Consider the following 21,406-nt stretch of genomic DNA (forward strand, 5'->3'; position numbering starts at 1 on the left):
ACAAGGTAATAAAACATTGTTCTTCCTCATACTACAAAGGAAACTTTAAAAGATTTGGCAAAGTTCCTACCAGAAAGATGATCAGTCTCCTGGGTTTTTTTTTTTTATTTTATTTTTCAGAACTTACGAAAAACAAAGAGCAGCACTTTCCATAAGTTCATACAAGTTACTTACCCAAAGGCAAGCATCTAATTGCCTGTTGTTCTGCCCACTAAAAAGGCTGTTTATTCCCTGGAAAGCTAACCTTCAAACTCAAAGATCATGCAGCAGCAAACAGCCAGTCAACCAAGTGACAAAGATAGTCCCCTCCCTCTAATGTCACTGTTACCTTGCAGCATGATAGACTGTCTCGGCTTTCATTATTACTCTTCTATGGACTTTAGTTCTAAATCAAGGACTGCTCTTTGCTCTGGTTCAGAGGTCCAGCTTTTGTTTCAAAACATTTTTCTGGGTTGTATCAGAAGCTTGAAGCACTACCACTGAAGTGCTTCAGTGTATAGCCAGTACAATAACAGTTCCTGCCATAAAGTCTAAGCAATCTTCAGCAAGAATTTCTTGGTAAGTTGGTTTGTTTTAAAAACCAAATAAATTCTTCACCTCAGAAAGTAATTCTGAAGTCAAAATTACTTATTTTCAGCTGTTTTGCACCATATCAATATAAAATATAACCTAAATATAGAAAGTTAGACCTGGCAATTGTCATCTTCCCATTATCATGCTTATTAGAAGAGTTTCCATAGATGTAACTCCACAACATTTGTCAAGTACAGCTGTGCAAGTTTTTCCACAGTATTTAGCATGTCTTCTCATAGGACCAAACCATGAAAACACATAGCCACATTTGACTTGCACCTACTAATGCCTTGTTTTAATGTCCTTGTTTTAATGACTCAGTATCAAACATTTGCTGTAAGTAGATAAAACTCCACACAAAAATCATCCAAGTTATATCAGTAACTGCTGACTTCAGAAAATAATTCCATTTAAGAAATAGAGAAATGAAAAACTGGAAGTTTAGAACAGAATTTAAAGCACACATGTAGAGACCCCCATAGAATTTAACAGACAGTGCTTGCCACACTGCAGTTTGGAGACACTTAACACATGCATATGTGAAGGGGGGCTACAGGGATGCTGGGGATGGATTATTCATTAGGGACTAGAGTGACAGCACAAGGGGTAACAGGTTCAAACTTAAACAAGGGAAGTTTATATTGGATATAAGGAAGAAATTCTTTACTGTTAGGTGGTGAGACACTGCAATAGGTTGCCCAGGGAGGCTGTGAACGCTCCATCCCTGGGGGTGTTCAAGGCCAGGCTGGACAGAGCCTTGGGTGACATGGTTTAGTGTGAGCTGTCCCTGCCTATGGCAGGGGGGTTGGAACTAGATCATCTTAAGGACCTTTCCAACCCTAACTATTCTATGATTCTATGAGGTCAAGAAATCTGTCTGCTTCACAGGAAGACTGGAATCTATCAATGGCATTCTTTCACCATTCACAAAACTTCACCAAAGGACAATTAACATCAAGGTGATTTCAGCAAGTAGGATTTGCTTGTTAGAGGAAGAGCTACAGAACACAGCACTAGGTCACTCTCAATTGTTTCAGCCCAATTGTGGTGCACAGGAAACCACCGTTGGACAGTTTCCAATTATAACGCCTTCTGAAAAGGGTTTTCCTTCCAAACACAAGCTGATATGCTGTTTTTAGAGCATCTGCCAACCACTGATCATTCTTCTACCACTGAAGTACTGGCAGACATGTTCTACTACAGTTGGCTTTATGAGAATTAACACACTAAGCCACTATGGCTTTAAAGCAATGAGCAGACTGGTTTCCTAAGTAAAGCTTTTAGGTTTAAACCACGACACTACTGAAGACCTCCTTCAAGATAGAGTTATTTCAAGATTTGTTCTGAAAAAGTTCTCATTAGTTATTCTACTAGTATAAAGCCATTCTACTTCTGTATGAGACTAGCCCAGAAGCCAGCTGGGCATGAAAGACAATATTGTTCATGTGGAATAACAACTTGGAGGAGGGGGTAGTTCTTCTACATTTAGTGACAGCTTTCTCAGTAAGCTCCAGAGGTAGTAAAGTAATCCTTAATATTCTAAAATACCAGTGTCCTGGGTTCACCAGTAGCAGTCATTTTTCTCCTTCGTGGTAGCTGGTGCAGTGCTGTGTTTTGACTTCCAGCCTGGGAACAGTGCTGGTGATACCGATGTTTTCGGTTGTTGCTAAGTGATGCTTACCCTGACCAAGGACTTTGTGAGGCTCATGCTCTGCCAGGGAGGAGGGGAAGCTGTGAGGAAGCAGAGACGGGGTACCTGACCGAGGCTAGCCAAAGAGGTATTCCATACCACACCACGTCATGCCTGGGGGGGGTGGGGTGGGGGGGTGGGGGTAACTGGGAGTTACCCGCAAGGACACAGGCATCTGGGTCGGACTCGTTTCTTGGCTGGTGGTATTGTATTCTCTTGCCTTGTTATTTTCTCTTATCATTGTTGTAGTTGGTGGTAGCGGTCGTGATTTGTGTTGTACATTGGTTGCTGGACTGTTCTTGTCTCAACCCGTGGGAGTTGCACTCTTTCGATCCTCCTCCCCATTCCTCCAGGAGCAGGGAAGGGGAGAGCCCCGGGGGGGAGGCCTCAATTGCTCTCAGCCCGGCACCACTCACTGGGAGTGAGTGAACAAGCTGTCTGGCTAGGGTTTAAACCACGACAACCAGTTAAACCATAGCCTCCAAATTCTTGCTACAATTAGAAGTGACATGGATTGTGAAGGACTGTGACTTAAGTGTACCAATTATTTATACAATAAGTTGCCATTATAGCTACAGAGGGTAACTGAGATCTATATAATTATCACCACATTTTCAGGAGAGAGGAAGTCCTGGTATTCATATTCTTAAGTACAATAGGAGATCTCAGTTCTCCTCAGCCTATTTATTAAGAAACATCAAACACTTCCTTAAGAGGATACAAGTAGAAAAAAATTGAATAGTGTTACAAGACTAGAAAAAGTTGTTTAACTTGTTCCTTCTCAGCTTTCATGTCACTATGCTGCGTAACAGCAGCAGGGGACTAGGCCTAATGATGCAGGATAGGCATTAAGCTGTCTTTTTATATAATAATGATGGAGAGTTCTGAAAGATGAGTTACCTATTACTGTTCATTTCAATGTAGCTCTAGTTATAAAAGCATGCATCAATTCCTTAAATTAAGATCACAAAAGAAAAATACTGTTAAAAACATCTTTAAATCTCTACCACCATCTGGAGGATATGCTATGGAATAAAACATTAGTCCTACAATATTTCAAGTAGACCTGTGCAGACAGGCTAAAAACAACAGCAGGGTTTTGTTGTTTTTTTTTGTTTGTTTGTTTTGGGTTTTTTTTACTTAAATCTGTTCCAAAAATTAGTTCAGGATTTACTAAGGGACATCTTGCTTTACAAAGAGACTCAGCCCAAAACATCTTATGGAAGTTCATCCATCAGTTTCACAAATCTATAGAAAATGGTTCACAGAAGAGTTTGAAGACTGTTCCATGTTAGGATTCGTGAAATGCTTGAGCTGTTAAACAAGACTGTAGCAACCTAATAAAAGCAAAAAGCTAACACAAAGGAATTCCCCTATTCTGTAGTGAAGACTCTTAGAGGGAGATAAACTAGCATTTTAAAAGTTCCTTTTTGAAAACAAGTTTCCTACTACTTTTGGCTTCACATTTCACTCAGCATGAAACTGCACATTCTGGTTTCTGTCACTATCACTGGCAGGCAACATGCATTCTGTAAGTTAAGAAAAAACAAGTTCACTATTAAAAACAAATTATTTCCTGATCTAAGAAAATACATTCACAAGAGCCAACCCACAGTCTTCCATGCGAAGTCTTATGAAATGTAACCAAAAGCAGGCAATTATGTCTGAGTTTATATGATTGACCGAAGCAAGCATTTCACTCTGTGATAAGCATCACTCTTCCACAGATACCTCTTACATACATTCATTAGTAGTACAGCTTTTCATAAGTTTCAGGAGGACAACTAAAAAACTATTCTAAAACTACAGAAAACAATCAGTTTATTTGGCTTGATTTCTGTAAAACTTCTGCTTCAGTTTTTTTTAGGATTACCACTCCTGACTCAACTCCTTTAAGCTCCTTTAGAGCAGCTGTTAACTTTGAATACGGTAGCTGCTGAAACTGAACACCGTTAAGTGTTCCACTCACAGTTGCACAAGCTTTATTCATGGAAAGCAAGTTTCACATTGCTGCATACGTAAAGTGCCATAAAAGTTAAAGCAAAACACTGAGTTTCCCTTAATGGGCCTCTAAATATGCACACAGGAAAAATGTTAACAGTAGATTATGACAGAAGCCATTATACTTTTTTTTTATACTTTTTTTGGATTGGCCTTCAGCATATTTGCATTTTTAGGGGGCTCTTCAATGTAAAAAATTAACTGAAGAGCACTAAGTCTTCATGTTTAACCAAAGTCATGCAAGACTAATTTTTAACCAAAAAGGGATAATTTAATATGGCCCCTAAAAACTTCATGCCTTCACTGGAAGGTCCTATTAACTGAGTAGGAAATAAAAAAAAATAGAGGTTAAAAATACTTACTGTAATATCCATAAAGTACAGTGTCTTCAATTTGTCTTGAAACATTAGCATCAGCCCAGTCCTAGTAATAAAGGACAGAAGCATTTTTATCAAATGAAACAGAATGTTTCATTCAATAGCATTCTTACAGAATCAAAACCACTGCTCATATCAAATGCCTAAGGAAAAACATTAAGCACCCAGTTTGCATTAGAATTTAAGTTAGAGGTAATTACCTTCCAATAACAATTCATGAATGTGATGCATTTCAAAGGACAGACACTGCAACAGTATCCCCACTGCTTATACCCTCTGGCTGTTAGCCTCATACCTTCAAAGCTCATTTTTTTCTTCCCAGATAACTAAAGATTTTTTTTTTTTTATCATACATTATATTACCAATACAAAACTGAAATAAAATTATTAGTTAATTTTTAGCAGCTAATAACTCACTCTTGTTCTCTTAGTATTTAAGCAGCCTCTTAATACCTATTTTTACAAAACTGTTTACTACAGATCAGACAATGCAGCTACTGAGCCTGAAACTCAATCTGAACAGTTTTTTGAAGATGTTTTGTAAAAGGCAACTGAAGGTATAGTTATTTGCAGTTCTAGGTTTTTTTTTTTCCTGTGTTCCGGTTTGTACCCATTACCCCTTGTCCTATCATTGTTTCCCACTGAGTAGAGCCTGGCTCCATCCTCGTGACACTCCCCCTGTATATATTTATATACACTAATAAGGTCACCCCTCAGTCTCCTCTTCTCTAGAGACCCAGCTCCCTCAGTCTTTCCTCATAAGGGAGATGCTCCACTCCCTTAATCATCTTCATTGCCCTGCGCTGGACTCTCTCCAGCAGGTCCCCGTCCTTCTTGAACTGAGGGGCCCAGAACTGGACACAATATTCCAGATGCGGAATAAGATCCATATTCCTCTGAGAATCTCTACAGTGATTCACTTCCTGTTACTACTGTACTTGGCAACACTACAAAAGAATCACTCATTAAAGAACACAAACACAGCGATATAGACAAAAATGCTGGTTCTAAAAAATTACTGGGTACATAGTGCTAGCAAAGGTGAAAATGACTGAGCACACAGGAATAAGCACAGAAGAGTTTCATAATGGTAAAATTTTACAGACCAGAAACAACAGAGTAGGTTTGGCTTGATAACAGAATGGTTTGGGTTGGAAGAAATCCTCAGGAATCATGTAGCCCAACCCCCCTCCACCATGGGGTGAGACATCCTCTACTAACAAGCCCTGTCCCACCTGATCTTGAACACTACCAGGGATGGGGCATCCACAACTCCTCTGGGTAACATGCTCCAGTGCCTCACCACCCTCCAGGCTGAACAACCCCAATTCTATCAGCCTTTCTTCATAGGAGACATGCTCCAACCCTCTGACCATTACTGTGGCCTTGCTCTCACAGTTCCATGTCTTTCTTGCACTGTAGGCCTCAGACCTGGACACAGTACACCATGCACACAGCAGTCCTATCACAGAATAATTATGACTGAAATTTATACATACAGATGCAATAGTACTTAAATATAAGCATGCAAATAACTTATTGTGTTCAGTTGCATCTTACAAGTTTATATTTTTATTAGTTATGCACCCAGTTTAAGCCATAATCTCCTTTTTCAGGACAATGACCCTTTACTTTTTAGTTTGACCAAGACTTGAATTGCATGATTATTCAAGTTACCTTCAGCAAATGGTACCTTAAATCAGGTATTACAATTTAAACTTGCTGGATTACTTGATACTCAAACATTAGCAGAGCTTAGACATTAACAGTGTGCTTTGAGTTTCTGGTGTAAGCACTGAAGCTCTTCACATAATACAAAGGGCAGACTGTTTTCCTGAAGTTATTGTACAAAGTCACATGCTGACCAAGAAGCCATAATTCTTCACAGAAATTAGTGGAGTAGTATTTCCCAAATCCTACCAAAGAGAGACCCATCAACTCATGTTAGGATTTAGATCCCGTAAATCCCAAACCGCATTGATATTCATTATGCGAACGAGAACAAAATCTGATCTTTTTCAGAATTGTATTACTCAGCCCTAACAAACTGCTCAGAGAATGGAAGTGAAAAAACAACTTCAACTACATTGGTAATTGCACCCAGCCAGAAGGCTGAAGTCAAGCTCTTCCCCATCCCTTTTTTCTTCTTCTCAAGAGAAACTATTAGTTTAAGGAAGCTAAATGTTTTTTAACATGATTATTGGCAGCCAAACTCAGGGACTGAATCCTGAACTCCAAGCCTGTCTGTACAGCTTAAACATAGTCCAGAACTGTTCTTGTGTGGTCCAATCTACAAGAAGTCAAGATCAAAAAAGTGGTTATCCAGAAGGAAAATTCTTCAAAAGCTAACAATTTTGGATATATGCCAACATAACTGAATTGGTAAGAAAAGGTCCAGCATTGTCAAAATGCCTTTAAATTTCTATGCATAGGCTTTCTTCAAACTTACAAACTCAAGCCCTTTCAGTTGTTGTAAAGATACATGCACTAATACAGACCATATGAAAGATGCAAGTGAACACACTCTTTGAAGAGTGCGCATGGTAAAACTCAAAGACACTTATCACTTGCTTTATCAGTTCTCTCAGAACTGCCTAAACTCCAACAAAACACAGGCTTGATGACAAACACCTTATTTTCTGTAACCTTGGTAAAATCAGTATCACCCTTCCTTTGTGTTACTATATTAAGTGACTTCGAATAGGTCACTTTATATTGAGCTTTTAAAATTCAATGCCTGAAATACATTATATTAGCATTTAACTGGAATTTGAGTAGAAAGTTACATGTGCATTTTGTTCTCTAATCAGCAAAAATTCATGAAAAATATTTTCGCAAAAGTGACAAAAGGAACACCTTAAGTATTTGTCAAGCATACAATAAGCCCAACCTTTCAAGACTGTCAGGCTCAAGCACAACAGCATTTCAACTGAAAAAATTCTAGCCATTTGTATAAAAAGACACCACAAAAGAATTTGATCTTTAGAATATGTACACAGGATATTAGACTGCTTAAATTAACTAGTGTTAAAAATTATGGAAATGCATTGCTTTAATTACACCTAAGAGAAAAGCAAGACTGAACAGGTGGCACTATTTACTTCCAAGTAAGCATTCAACAAAGATCTCTCCAGTGAGCAAAGGAGAGACATTCAAAACCCACACCAAGAATAAGCATGAAAAGCTATAGTAAGACCTGAAGTTTAAGTGTCATGGCCACTTTACAGGACGAGATAGCTAGTAACTGAAATACAACAGGGCTTAACTGCCAAAAGGATCCTTCTCCTCCAACTCCAGAAAAAGCATTAGTAACATTTATAACAGGATACAGATGTAAATCTTTAAGACACAGCAATTGTTTTTCATTCTGTCGCTCAAATTAAGTTATCGACAGGACTGAGTAATATACTAGGAAGCATACATTACAGCATATTAAAATATTGAGATGTTATCTTACATTAAAAGATGAAGATGTGTACATTTCACCATTGTGTACACATGACTGAACTTACAAACTTTTACTTTGCCATGAAATCTGTAATTCAAGGGAATTTAATGGTATATTATACCTATTATGTCAGCTTTCAGTCAGCTGCTGAAGACCCACATTTACACAAATTGAAAAATTCTTCTCTTGCTGACGAATTATCCATATGCACCCATCATCAGCATCTCAAAAGCAGCTAACTAGTTCATCTGAGCTGTTTCAAAAAGCTTGTGACAGCAGCAGTGTCTTTGTCAAAAGCAAGAAGCACTGCTACGTAGTAAGCGTCAGAGCTCTGACATTCTCAGCAGCAGTGCTGGTGTCTCAAGTTGATAGGTGTATGAGTTTACTGGACACACATATCCAGGACTCAATGTAAAAACTTAACTGGACAGCCTCTACATCTAGTCCATTTTCTTCTTCCCCAATTACAGCCCAAGCCTACAATATATACAGCAAACACCACAGAAGCATAACAGACTACGAAGGTGAGCATTCATTACTGCCTTCAACAGCAGTTTAAAATGCATAAATGTGACTACAAATTCTCTTAAGATCTGCAGAATTCAGGCATTCTGCACTGTTCTGCTGTACTTCATCCTGTTCCATGCAGGTTAGCAAGCCTACATCCTACCATCTTTAAAACACCTGTACCAGTGCATTGCATCGATAGATAAGGGAATCAACAATTTGCAGGGATATGTACAATGAGTATGATGGCCTAGATTAATGTATTACTCTCACGGATTTCTTAACACAAGCCATGTTGAGGGATTCAGGAAATTTAAGTACAGTTACAGGTGTAAAAACTAAATCCTTTGATAAAATGTTATGTAAATAAAGATTAAAAAAGGCAGTTTAAGACACTTCTGTTTTACCTAATGTTAAACCAAAGCAAAGCTCCCTCAGAAGATTAATTTTATAATTACATTCATAGAAAATCAGTTACAAAGAGCACTTGCTTCCCCCAGTCTTCCTTCTGCCAGCAACTATGTCCAGTTCATGACTTAGATTAACATATTTCAACAGAACAGTATTATTCAAACTGCACAGATAACTTCCCCAGATGAAAGCAGTACAAGCTAATCTGACATTTTTTACCTTCCCCACTTTTTGGTGAGGGAATAGCCATGAATTTCATTCTTTTGTCCCTCTTAAAACAGGTATGTCTACTGTCGCTAAAGGACTTTGTAACAATTTCACAAGTACCCAATGAAGACATCTTCCACTCTCTGCAAATGTACCTTAATACAGCTTAAAACGATGCAACATTCCAGGTTTCAGTATTTCTGATGTTTCATTAAATGTAGATGGACCAGTCATTCTGCTGATCAGCCTGTCCCAAAGCTTAGCCAACAAAACGAAGATGCAATACCAAGAACTGGTGAGTGGGTCATAGCAGGTTACACAAGAAGAAATTTCACACCCAGGTCTCCGATCTTCCAACCTGCTACCTCCAAAATGGGACAAAGCCACGATTCTGACCACCAGATGGAGAATAACATTCTCCATTCATATCTCAGCCACACCTGGCCAAATATTGCTATCTCACAATTCCTACACAATAATTCCTAAGGACAGGAAGCATGGTCTCATTTGATAATGATTTCTCAGTGAACATCTTTCTAGAATAAAAACATCTGACAGATCTAGTGATTCTGTATCCTAAAGCAGCTACATAAAGATACAAAATCTTCATAGAATGGTCTGCAAAAATGATCTCTTATTAAACAGACATTACTACTTGAATCATTAAGGAGACAACTGGCTTTTAATTATTCATGCAGACACACAAGTTTTATCAGGTGTTCAGTCTAACCAGACTGAAAGAAATATCACTGACTTAACTTCATATAATTAGCAAGAATACACACATTCCAAAAAGAAATGTTTGTCATCACATCCTGCCTTCTGCTGCATCAACAACAGATTAAAAAAAAAAAAAAAAGACACCATGGTGATAACATCCTTGTTTCAAAGAGTCTTTCTGCTGCAAAACACTATCAGCTTTGTTTTAAATATTAATGAGACTTGTAGGTCCGACCCAGACATCAGCAATCTTAAGTCTTTAAGGCAGGGTGAGGTTTTCTGTTCCCAAGTGCTTGTTATAAATCAAACAAGCTTTCAGATCAAACAGATCATATCCAACTGGATATATTTGAACTCCACTGCACAAATTAAAGCACTGTCAATGGAAACAGCCAAAACAGTCAAGATTAAAGTGGTTCTGGCAAATATTATCAGGACTTCACTTACAAAATAATACTCAAGTTCTTCTGATTAGTGCTAGAACCAAAAGCCTGCTTTCCTACTTAACGCCACAATGAATCAAAGTAATCCCACCCTCCAGAAAAGCTCTTTTATGGTACATAGGAATAATGACCATCCAAGTCCATGCACCACTGCTCCTTCCCTAAAAGACTACAGAACTACTATGCAAAACCTAATATCAAAACTGATCATTATTAAACCTTTAAGATAACATTTGTTAAGTCTCACAAAATACAGCAAGACCAACAGGTACCAAATGCCATAAGCCACTTCTTTATAGTGAAGAAAAACTGGTCTTAATTGAAATATGTAGAAACAGTATGTTAAATTCAACAGTCCTGTCAGAATGGACAGGACCTCAAGGTTATCAAAGGCTGACCAAGGTATACTATATGGCCCTTGTCAAGGAAGACACCTCAGAACACATGATGGAAAAGGGCTACACAACACTGCTTTAAGTGAACTCAAAAAGCAGCATCATTTTGACAGCCTTCACAGAAAGGTAATCTGCGTGGGTATCTCACTTTAGACAGTTAAACTAATCCTTGTTGCCATGACACACACCTTTACTTGCCACTGAACACACAAATCATAATGAGAATTCTGAACCACAAGACTATGCCTTCAATTTACCCTCTGCTATTAATATAACATGCTTTTTGCAGGTTGTTCACAGAAAAAAACTCAATACCTGCAAGTTGATAGTAGGGTCAGATGCATTAAAAATTAACTAAAAGTCCAAATACAGTACCACTTCCTTGTAAGTTGAGCATCCTTGACTTCCTCATCTCTAACACTGATGCACGGAATTACAGTTGGAAGAGGTAGAGGAAAGGAATATGTGCAGCAAAAAAGTGTTTACCTATGATCTGCATAACTGCTACTACTCTTCTGGCATAAGCTCTGGAATAATCCAGTTGGTGGGGTTTTTTTGATGAATTAATTACTTATCTACAGAGAAGATTATCCACATCCGCTATCTGGATTCACCTCAAAAATTCATTGAGGGGAATCATCTAGAGAAGACCCACTCATTCTGGCCATACAAAAGCAATAAAGGATTCTTGCCAGCTCCAGTCCTTCAGACCCCAGGTCAGATATAGGGCCTTGGAGGTGCTGAGCTTGAAGAAAGCTCCAGGAAAAGGGTAGTAGTCTCTCTGAAATGTTCTGAACCCAATCCAGTCCATTCTACTTGTGAAGCAGTAGCAGGAAAAAAAGCCTGTTACACAGGACAGAGTTAAAAGCTTTAACAATTCAGGAATATTTCACATTTAGATGCTGTGAACCTCCTAACTTGACATTACTCCTAAACTGAGACTACCAAATCAACAAGCTGTGTGTTTACATATAGGTTTGTGTGGTCTGACTTCACTCAACTTTATCAGAAAGGCTACATTAATATTTCCACACCAATTTCAACACTTGTGTTGGACAAGCATACTAGTTCTCATGCTACTCCTGCAAAGTAGAAACTCATTCATCTGAGCCTTAAGAGAGAAAAAATAATTCTTCTGAAAGGTAGCACGCAGCAATTTTATTTCAACAGGCTAAGAGCAGCATCTACAAACACTAGGAACTAAGCGGGACCAAGAAGCCTCAGAAGCACAGGCAAAAGGGTACTTTAAAGAGAGAAAAGCTTTACCACCAGTTTAACAGCATGTTTTCAGGTACAATTTTTAAACAGAATCTATGCACCACAGCACAAGAAAAACAGTACTTCAAGTATAGTAGTTTTTCTTCTATTACACATACTTCCTTAAATAAGGCTGTAGGGACTACACGACCCCATTGGGATTCCTATTCTCCTCACAGGTTTGTTTCTCAAATCAGGGAATGCATAAATTAACAAAATAGGTCTCCTTTGCAACTAGAAATTCTGCTTGGCCCCCAGCAGATACACTTTTTTCAGCTAGGCCTAGTTACATCATTGTTTATTCTCTAGCTAGTCGTGCTCAATATATTTCTTAATACATAGTATTATTGTCATTAAACTGCTAGTATCATGACATACGAAAGCCTTCTTCCAACTTCTACAGTCATTTTAATTCTCAAGAAAGAAGGCCTGAATACACAAGCTTTTAACAACAGCATTAAGCAAAAGCTTAATTTGTCCTGTATTGCTACTACTGAGTAATAAACATCCCAAGAATCACATCACAACTCATTTTCAAAAGCTTCTTATGACTTGCATTTACATGAGCACCAGCTAAAAGCATTGGCTGCAAGCTAGTTCTGAAGCTTTATAAAGGATCTAGCAGGAGCTAGGTTTTCCTTTGGAAGCAGGGCTGGAAGGAAACGCAGTCTTTCAGTTTAATGCACAGGCACCACTCCCTCATTTGTTCCAGGATCATATCTTTTACTACAGATCCAAGTGGGCTCCAAACCAAACTAAGAAGTTATTAAAGTTACTAATATTCTCCAGTTTGACCTATTTCTAATGGGGGTGTCCTCACAAAGTTAATACCTTCAAGAACCTTCCTCTAAAATTAAAAAGGCTGAAGCTTTAAGCATTGGGAAGAACTCCTACTTTCAGAAAGGCTTACAGCAGACCACACTGAGTACTCATCCCACTAAGAACTCATTCTGCACAGCAACACCCTACAGCTTAAGTTCACAAAAACAGTAGCTCAGTTCAGGCCCTATCAGCCAAGAAGAGATATTACTGTATCCCCCTTGCCCAAGGGTCACTCCACCTTTCCCTCTTTAAAAAAGTGCTTGTTAACCCAGACTCTACAACATAGGTAGATTAACACAGGGAGTCTTTACAAGTCCAAATGTTTCATTACCAGAATTAAGAGAATTTTGGCCAAAAAAAAAAAAATATTTATAAACTTCAAATGGGCAATGCAAACTGGTTTTGAGCAAAGGAGCAACAAATTGCATTCTATCATGCCCCACAATGATGTACGAAAAAGCAACATTTAAGAGATTTATTTATATTTTCAGGACAGCATACACACTCCTCTTTGCACAACAGAAAGTAGAAGCATTTGCAAATTAGAATATCAAAAACAGGTAATAGAAATGAAAACTGAAATCCAGTTCAAACAAAAGTTCAGTGCTGTATTCAGAGTACTAGTTTCCAGCTTTCCCAAATACTCAGGCACTAGATCATATATTAGTATTCAGTTAAAACACTTTGTCAACCCAAGAACATCCCTTTTTAACATAAGTACTTCTTCTGAAGAGGCAATTAACATTTTTAAAAGTCCATACCTTAAATGTACCATTTTGATTTTTCATATATGAAACCAAAAAGATATCCACTGGTAGTAGCGCTGACGAGATAAGAGCGACTGCCAGTGCAAAGATAGCTGTTATAGTAGAAATCACTTCACTTTCCCGACGACTCTGATACTTGCGCACATAAACCCAGCAGAAAATCAGAATAGCCTGAAACACACAAGAAAAGAAAGTTATGAGTTGAACAATGAGGATGTTAGAAAGCGGGCACTGAAGTTAAACCCTGTGTCTTGGTATTCATGACTGACAGAGCATCAGCAGACTTTTAACCTCAGTCCTAAACACCACAGAACGGTCTGGGTTGGAAGAGATCTTAAAGAACACCTAGTTCCATCCCCTGCCACAGACAATGACATTTTCCACTAGACCAGGTTGCTCAAAGCCTCATTCAACCTGGCCTTGAACACTGCCTGGGGTGGGGCAGCCACAGCCTCTCTGGGCAACCTGTGCCAGCACCTCAACACCCTCACAGTAAGGAAATTCTTACTAATTTAAATCTACCTTTTTTTTAATTTAAACTCATTCCCCCTTGTCCTATTACTATATGCCCTTGTATAAACTCACTTTCCAACCTTCTCGTAGGACCCCCATAGGCTAAGGTCTCCCCAAGCCTTCTCCAGGCTGAACAAGCCCAGCTCTCTCAGCCTGTCTTGATAGAAGAGGTGCTCTAGCCCTCTCATCACCTCTGTGACCCTGCTCTGGGCTCGTTCCAACAGGTCCACATCCTTCAGTGCTATATTCACCGCACATAGTTCATTTTCCGTACTTGGCTAAGCACAGCTCGAGCAACAGCAAGAGCAGTGCTTGCACACAAGAAGGGCTGGAACACACACAAGCGTTCTAACTACAGGAAGGCGAGGCAGCCTTGTCTCGTCAGCTGCGGGTTCCACCGACCTCTACGAGCCACCGCCGCTAAGAGCTGCGGGAAAGGACTCGCTGCCGGGGCAGCTAGTGGGACAGCCCGAGCGAGGAGACCAAGAGGGAACCCGGAACTGTAACAACGAGAGACCGAAAACGGAAGAACAAAACCCTGTTAGGGATAGCGGAGTACAAGGGGTGCCATAGTTGGGACAGCTGGGCCACGGGATGCGCCTCTCACCAGCAACGCCAGGCCGAAAAGGCACCATCCGGTCAGCAGCTCAGAGACGGCAGCCGCCATCTTCGCTTTCGTCAGCAACAACGCAGCCACTCCGTGAGGCGGGACTTTTAACGGGGCGGGTCGCGCCACCGTGGGAGCAGCGTTCAAAGCTGCCAGGCGCGCAGCGTATGACGTCATGTGCCAGTGGTTTCGCTTCAGCTGGTAGGCGGCGGTTCCCGTTCGTGCGGGCACGTCCTGCTGTGGGTGCAGCGAAGGGCTGGTAGTTGCGGGTTCGCCACGCACGGACTGGCTGTCGCGATAGTTTAGGATGCGAGAAAAGGGCGGCCGCAGGGGAGCGGTGACGGGAGCCGCTCCCTCGGCTGGAGGGAGCAGCTGTTCCACGACGAGCGCAGCAGTGTATGCAGGAAGAGGAGGGAGGGATCGCGAGGTGGTTAGGGGCATCAGGGTGATCCCCTCGCATCCCTTTTAGGTGCATTTTAAACTTTCTGATTGTCGCTTTTCTCTGTAAAAGCGTTACTGAAACCTGGGAAATAAACTCTCTAACCAGAATGACAAGTTAGAAAGCCGACATTACTTTATTACGGTACTGGGTGCATAGGGATCACTCTGCCTGTCATGCACACGGAGAAGAGACAGTTTGCACCTCATATAAATTTACTATATGCGTATTCATCATACTTCCGCAAAATCCCCACCTAGTCCTTGTTACTCATGTGTATGGCAGCTTTGGGAGATAAGGCTGTGCTTCAGGCGCAGTGAATTTGAGGAATGGTCTCTGTGGGTGGTCGTTTGGGGAGAAATACCCCCACTCATTTTACCCGTTATGGCAATCCGTTAGTTAGGGACATTGGAATGCGTGTTTAGTCTTGCCGGTTAACTGCATGTTCTTGTTTGGGCTAGCTTGTGATCTGAGAGGTTCCTTTGTTTCCCTTTGGAGCTGTTTACCTATTTCTCAGGCCTTCTCGAAAGGAGGATGGCCCACAACACAGAATTAATAGGGCTGGAAGGGACCTGTAAGAGCTTCCTTCCTGTGAGAGTGGTGAGGCACTGGCACAGGTTGCCCAGAGGTGCTGTGGCTACAAGGATTCTCAAATAAGGAAGGCATGCAACAAAAGAACCAGATGAGAATCCCTGTAGCTTTGTCCATGTCTGTGCCAATGAAATAGTTCAGTTTGGTATCAAAAGTACCTAAAATACTTCCCTGTGTCATGTGCAGCTTCCTAAGGGCGTGTGGCAGGTGTGAAGGATTTGTTCACGTTTCGCACCCATCCGGACGCACACACATGGGCAGGTTTTCGGGGTGGGGGGTAGCGTGTCATGGCACCTTGTGCAGGAGCTCTGTGGGGCAGAGCCACGATGGAGTGGTGCAGTCAGGCAGTGGGAGTCCCATCCGGTGGGTGCATGGCACAGGTGGGGTTCCTCAGGTGAACGCAGTGGGGGGATTCCCATACTGATGGCTTTTCGCCAGGCTTGACTTCACTCAGGGGCACAGGGCCGGGTGGTGCCACGGGTGGGCTCTTACTGTCGAGGAGGGAGGCTTTCAGTTGGTCTGAGGTGTCATGAGTTAAGTGGTGGGTGCTGGGGAGGCTCTGAGCCGACCGAGGGACGACGTAAGGTGGCGGTGGGGCTGAGAAAGGTGTGTGGTGGTGTTACATGACCCGAGGGTGGGATCGTGGTGTGGTGCCTTACATCAGAGCAGGGGACAGCATGAGGGCAGCCCTGGAGAGGGAGTTGGTGAGGTGAGGTGGTGCTTAGGGGAGGTCATGTCCTTGAGAGCATGGACTTAAAATCATAGAATCAACTAGGTTGGAAAAGACCTTTAAGATCATCAAGTCCAACCCTTACCCAAGGACTGTCAAGACCACCACTAAGCCATATGGTTGGGGTCTTCATCTATATGCTTTTTGGACACTTTTCAGGGATGGTGATTCAACCACTGCCGTGGACACCCTGTTCCAGTGCCTGATCAGCCTTTTGGTGAAGAAATTTTTCATGATATCTAGTCTATATCTGCACTTGGCAGCGCAGGGAGTGGGAGAGGCTTACACCTGTCTTAGTCTTTAATTTGCTGTGGGTGCTTCAAGCAGGTCAAGTAGGTGCTAAGGGTACTGCAGATTATGCCTGAAGGCACAAGTGAGAGCCTTGTTCTGGAGCATGGAGAACTAGGTTTCTGTTTGGTGTGCAGGTGGCTGGGGGTGAAAACATGCATGGGCTTTGTTAGTTCATCAGGCTCAGTTTACAGGGCTTACGGAGGTGCAGGAAGGGACCTGCTAGGGTACAGGGGTGGCCACATTCTTATCCTGAAGCAGTAGATGTCTTTGCTGTGTTTCCATTTGCTGAGAGAACAAAGGTACTTGTGAGCTGGGTAAGAGGTTGTTGAGATTCAGGCTGTTGTGGAGGCTTGTGAGAAGAGATGGATTAGGGCTGGGGGAGTTTGATTCTGGAGCGGCAAGCTTCCAGTTCCTGTGAGACCAGTGTGAGTGCCAGGAGCTTGTGGTGGCATCAGTGCTCATGAACCAAGTGTGAGAGCAGGTGAGAGGTGGAAGTAGTCATGGACTCACAGGCCTGCAAGAAGGGATCTGTTGGTGAAGGTACTGTGAGAGCCTGACCCCAGAGAGATTTTTTGCCTTTGCTGAAGCTTAATTTCTGTGAGTGCCATAAATGAGACAATAGCCTGTGGTGGTACCTGTGAGCTGTATCTGGGGCAGATGCTTGTGCCGCGTTTCCATTTGGTGTGAAGGTACAGGCAGCGAGCAACCGATTATGCAGTGGCTGTAGTGCTTATGAGCCAAGTGAAGGACAGTTCAAGGCAATCCAGGTGGGCTCATAGCCTGATAAGAAGAGTAGCAGATGCTTTATAACTGTAATTAGTTCTAATATATAATTAGTTCTAAGTCAATAAACAAATAACTATACAGTGTATGTTCTCTTAGATTTTTTTTTTGTTTGTTTTTAATACATTACTATTTATGTGCATGTATTATCTCCACCACAGAAAATGTTTCCCTGGATGTCATTAGTATTAAAGATGTATGTGCTAATTCACAATTGCCCTAGAACCCATGAAGAATTAAAAATTTTAAGAATTAAAGCATTAAAAAAAACCTCAAGTCATTAAAAAATAAACTATTCCCAAGTGGGAAGGGGGGCAATTTGCTGTTCGGGTATATAAAGATTTTATGTTTTGTACAGCACTCCATACCTTTATCAATAAAATATTGAAATGCCAGAGACCCATACCTAGTTAAGAATTAAGGTTGCTGATAATAAATAAATAAATGCTGTAGCTATATGCTACCACAAGTTTTTACATTAATATTTAACTTATTTAAAAGTAACTTCAGCATGATAAAAAAAAATATCTTTTCTATTCTAAACAGTTAAGAATTTATGTAGTTTAACAAGCAATAAAAAAAAAAAAAAAACCCAAACCCCAAAATTGTATATTTCCCACTAACAGAAAAATAATATCTCTGAGTCTTATGTTCAAATCTTCCTAAATGTTTGCAGTAAATGGTTATGTTGAAGAAATTATCATTGTTCTGTCAGATCCATTCCTGTCTGGGAAGTATGATTGCTAACCTAGTCTTAATTGTGTAACAGGGAAGGTCTGCAAAGTTTCAGTGAAAAGAATTTCATGTCCCTTTGTGTAAAATGATTACTATAATTTGTAGTTTGAAGGAAGAACTTAAGTTTTTGTTGGAATGGAAGCAATAGTTTTATGTGTAGTGTAGGCAAAATGGAAATTCAATGCCATGTTACTATCAGCTATCAGAACATTATTTTTGTTCTCTGAAATTCAGATTTTATAAATTCAAAACATTCTATCCTTTATTCTAATAAAATTAGCAGATCCTTAGATAAAGAATGATCTACAAAGAGAATTCAGAGGATCCACTTCAAATGTTTGTTGTTGGATGGTACACTGCAGGTGTCATGTACATGTAAAAGTGTACAACCCCCCACAGTTTAATAGCAATATTAGTATTTTTTTATTAATTATTCAAATAGTGACCTTTCTCCTGTGCCTTGTGCCAACATAAGCCCTATAAACTTCAGTCTTGAAAATGGTGTTCAGTTGACTTGTTGACTCTTGTGATATGAGAGATGGAAATTTCATCCCTTGTTTCATCATATACGAGACAGAAATTTCATCCCTTGTTTAGTATTCATGGGCAACATAAGACTAACGTTTTTCAGGGCTGTATTCACACAGCTCTCTCTGTAAGAGGGTGGTCACAGATAAACTTGGGGTCAGATTTCTAAGTATTCACAGTGTCTATTGACAGGACCACCCTTGAGGACACATTGGTTAGACATTTCTTGGCATAACAGGGCTATATTTGTCTTTCACAGTCACTGTAGACAATTTCTAGAACAGCTACTGTCAATAGTGCTGCGCATCTACATGCACTTTACTCAATTGTGTTGTTATGTCATGGGGTGAAAATAAGCAACCACACAACAAAACTCAGCGAGGCAAATTATTTATTGAGGCTAATTAATGAGAGACCATGGGTCAAGAAATAAGAGATGAGGCAACTGGTCACTAGTGCAGAAGAAACATTTCCACTCTGCATAAATAGAAGAGGAGGCCAGAAGAACAAGTGTATTTTTTTGCAAACAGTTAAGTTATTGCTTGAGAGAAGACTGTGGTATGGGCTGGCCAGTGAAGTAGCATCATTCATACCAAAGTTACTGATCATCTTCCACCAGGAAGATAGTGTGGTTCCATGCTGAGTGCTTGGGATCCCCATTATCAGTAGATCTGATCTTGGCTGCATGGGTGTTTCCAACAGCCAGGTTATGATAGCGTGGCTTATATGATGAACCTAGTAGCTGTCCCTGTGGTGCTGTTCTCCCCCACGCTCTAGTAGTAGTGTATGTGTCTCTTCCTGCCTTGACTCAGATATTTGTCTTGTCATCTTTCACACTTCTTTGCTCTTGCAAGTAAAAGCTTGTCATTAAGATGTCATGGTGTGCAATAAGATGAGTAAATGAGCTAAAGAGTAGCAGGGGATAGAAGTACTTGTGTAGGACTTTGTGTATGGGACCACATGGTGAAACAGTACAAAAAGTGAAATGGTTTATTAAAAGTTTGTTGGAAGTGTTTGTAGTTAGGGTTGATAAGTGCAAGTTAATAATTAACTAACTCTTTGAAAATTCTTGTTGCTCCTAACTTTAAAAAAAAAGAAAAAAAAAAAAAAAAGAATTTTTACAGGTCAGCAAGAGTATGTGTGACTGAAAACAGAATGAGTGAGTTTAAAGACAGTGCTATTACCATACCCCTCAAAACAACTGACATGTGCTGTGGTGGTAGCAGTCATAGTGTTGAAAAATAAAGAATCTGTGATGTTCCCTAAATACCATCCTCGTTTTTGCAGGAAAGATAGTTGCACAGAGCCCCAAAAAGGACTGCAAAAATGTGTTATAAAGAAATCTTAAAATTTAAATTTATATTGTTTATAAAATCAAATATTTATTTAGGAATTACTATCATGGTTCTTTCTGTGTATCAGGAGAAGTAAATCCAAACTATGAAAAATGTTAGATGCTGTGTAAAAGTAAATTCTACAAGTTTGTTATTAATAAAGTGTTCATGTGGTAAAAACGCAGAGGAAGAAGAGGAATGATATTGTAGAAATTCAAGTATATGAAACAAGATACCGTCTTCATTATGACCAGAACAAGGGATTAGTATCATACTTGAATGAGATAGTGTACATACCAAGAGGGAGCAGGTGCACCTTCTTGCTTAACTGAGCTGCTCTTGTCACCACTTGATAATCCCGCAAGTTTCAAGGGGGCTGAAAGCATGTGAGCCCACACGTGGGCTAATAGCAATGCTGTAATTTAAAATTTTCTGATTACTTTTTTTTTTCCTCATGTTAGAAGAGAAGGTATTGCAACTGGGTTTAGCACTGTTTGACAGAACATATAATGGTCTAATTGCTCCTTGTCTGATGTGGCTTAGAATCTGGTACTACCTGTTAGCCCTGTGGCACAGAACTCACTGGACCTGGTACTGTGCAATTACATGCAATTAACCATAGGCAATTATGACTATTTGTGTGTTTTTTTCAAGTCCTTAAACTTGTGTGATGAAAATCACCTATAACTTCTCAAAATGTTTTCTCAATATTTAGTGGAATTTAGGGAAAGCATCTATAAACAGGTCAGCATACGCTGGTGTTCCTCCTAGCACACCCATCAGCACTGGCAGGCTATTCTTCAGAGAACACAAGTCAAAGGCTGAGTCATCATTTTTTGAAGTTATAGATAGGCTTTCTGTGCCACCAGTTTGTTTTACAATAAATTCTACAAAATAATTATGTATCGATTTGTATAATTGATATACTTAATAATTCATGTATTTAAAGTGGATCATGGTCTTATGCAAAGCCTAGTCCCTAGAACACAGGAGTTTCTAACATGCAAAGAAAAACCTGTTATAGTCTGGCACTAGTAAATTCTTTACAAAAGCATAGAACTGTCACAAGATGGAGAGGACTAACTAATTTGTGCATTAAGGTGTGTGTGTCTTTTATTCCTGTGGTAGTTGTTTGGTTTTTTTTTATTGTTGGCTTTTTGGCGTTTTTTTTTTTAATTTGGAAGAGAGATCATCTTTTAAAAGATTGTGACATGCTTACTCAAATCTTAGAATGGTT

The 21,406-nt window shown here is 40.1% G+C and overlaps 1 protein-coding gene across 1 annotated transcript in view; it reads right to left on the reverse strand.

The window, feature by feature from the left end:
* Nucleotides 1–14,852, reverse strand: part of LMBRD1 (LMBR1 domain containing 1) — an 83,358-nt gene extending 68,506 nt beyond the window's left edge. The window contains exons 1-3 of the mRNA XM_062608141.1: nucleotides 14,739–14,852; nucleotides 13,613–13,789; nucleotides 4,627–4,687 (exon numbers count right to left, since the gene is read on the reverse strand). Of these exons, the coding sequence (XP_062464125.1) occupies nucleotides 4,627–4,687; nucleotides 13,613–13,789; nucleotides 14,739–14,798 (298 nt within the window). The 5' untranslated portion in view covers nucleotides 14,799–14,852. The remainder of the gene's footprint in view (nucleotides 1–4,626; nucleotides 4,688–13,612; nucleotides 13,790–14,738) is intronic.
* Between the last annotated feature and the right edge of the window lie 6,554 nt (nucleotides 14,853–21,406).

This window comes from Pezoporus occidentalis, unplaced genomic scaffold, assembly GCF_034315485.1.
Source record: "Pezoporus occidentalis ecotype Australia unplaced genomic scaffold, CSIRO_AGI_Poc_V1 ctg13, whole genome shotgun sequence".
NCBI lineage: Eukaryota > Metazoa > Chordata > Aves > Psittaciformes > Psittacidae > Pezoporus > Pezoporus occidentalis.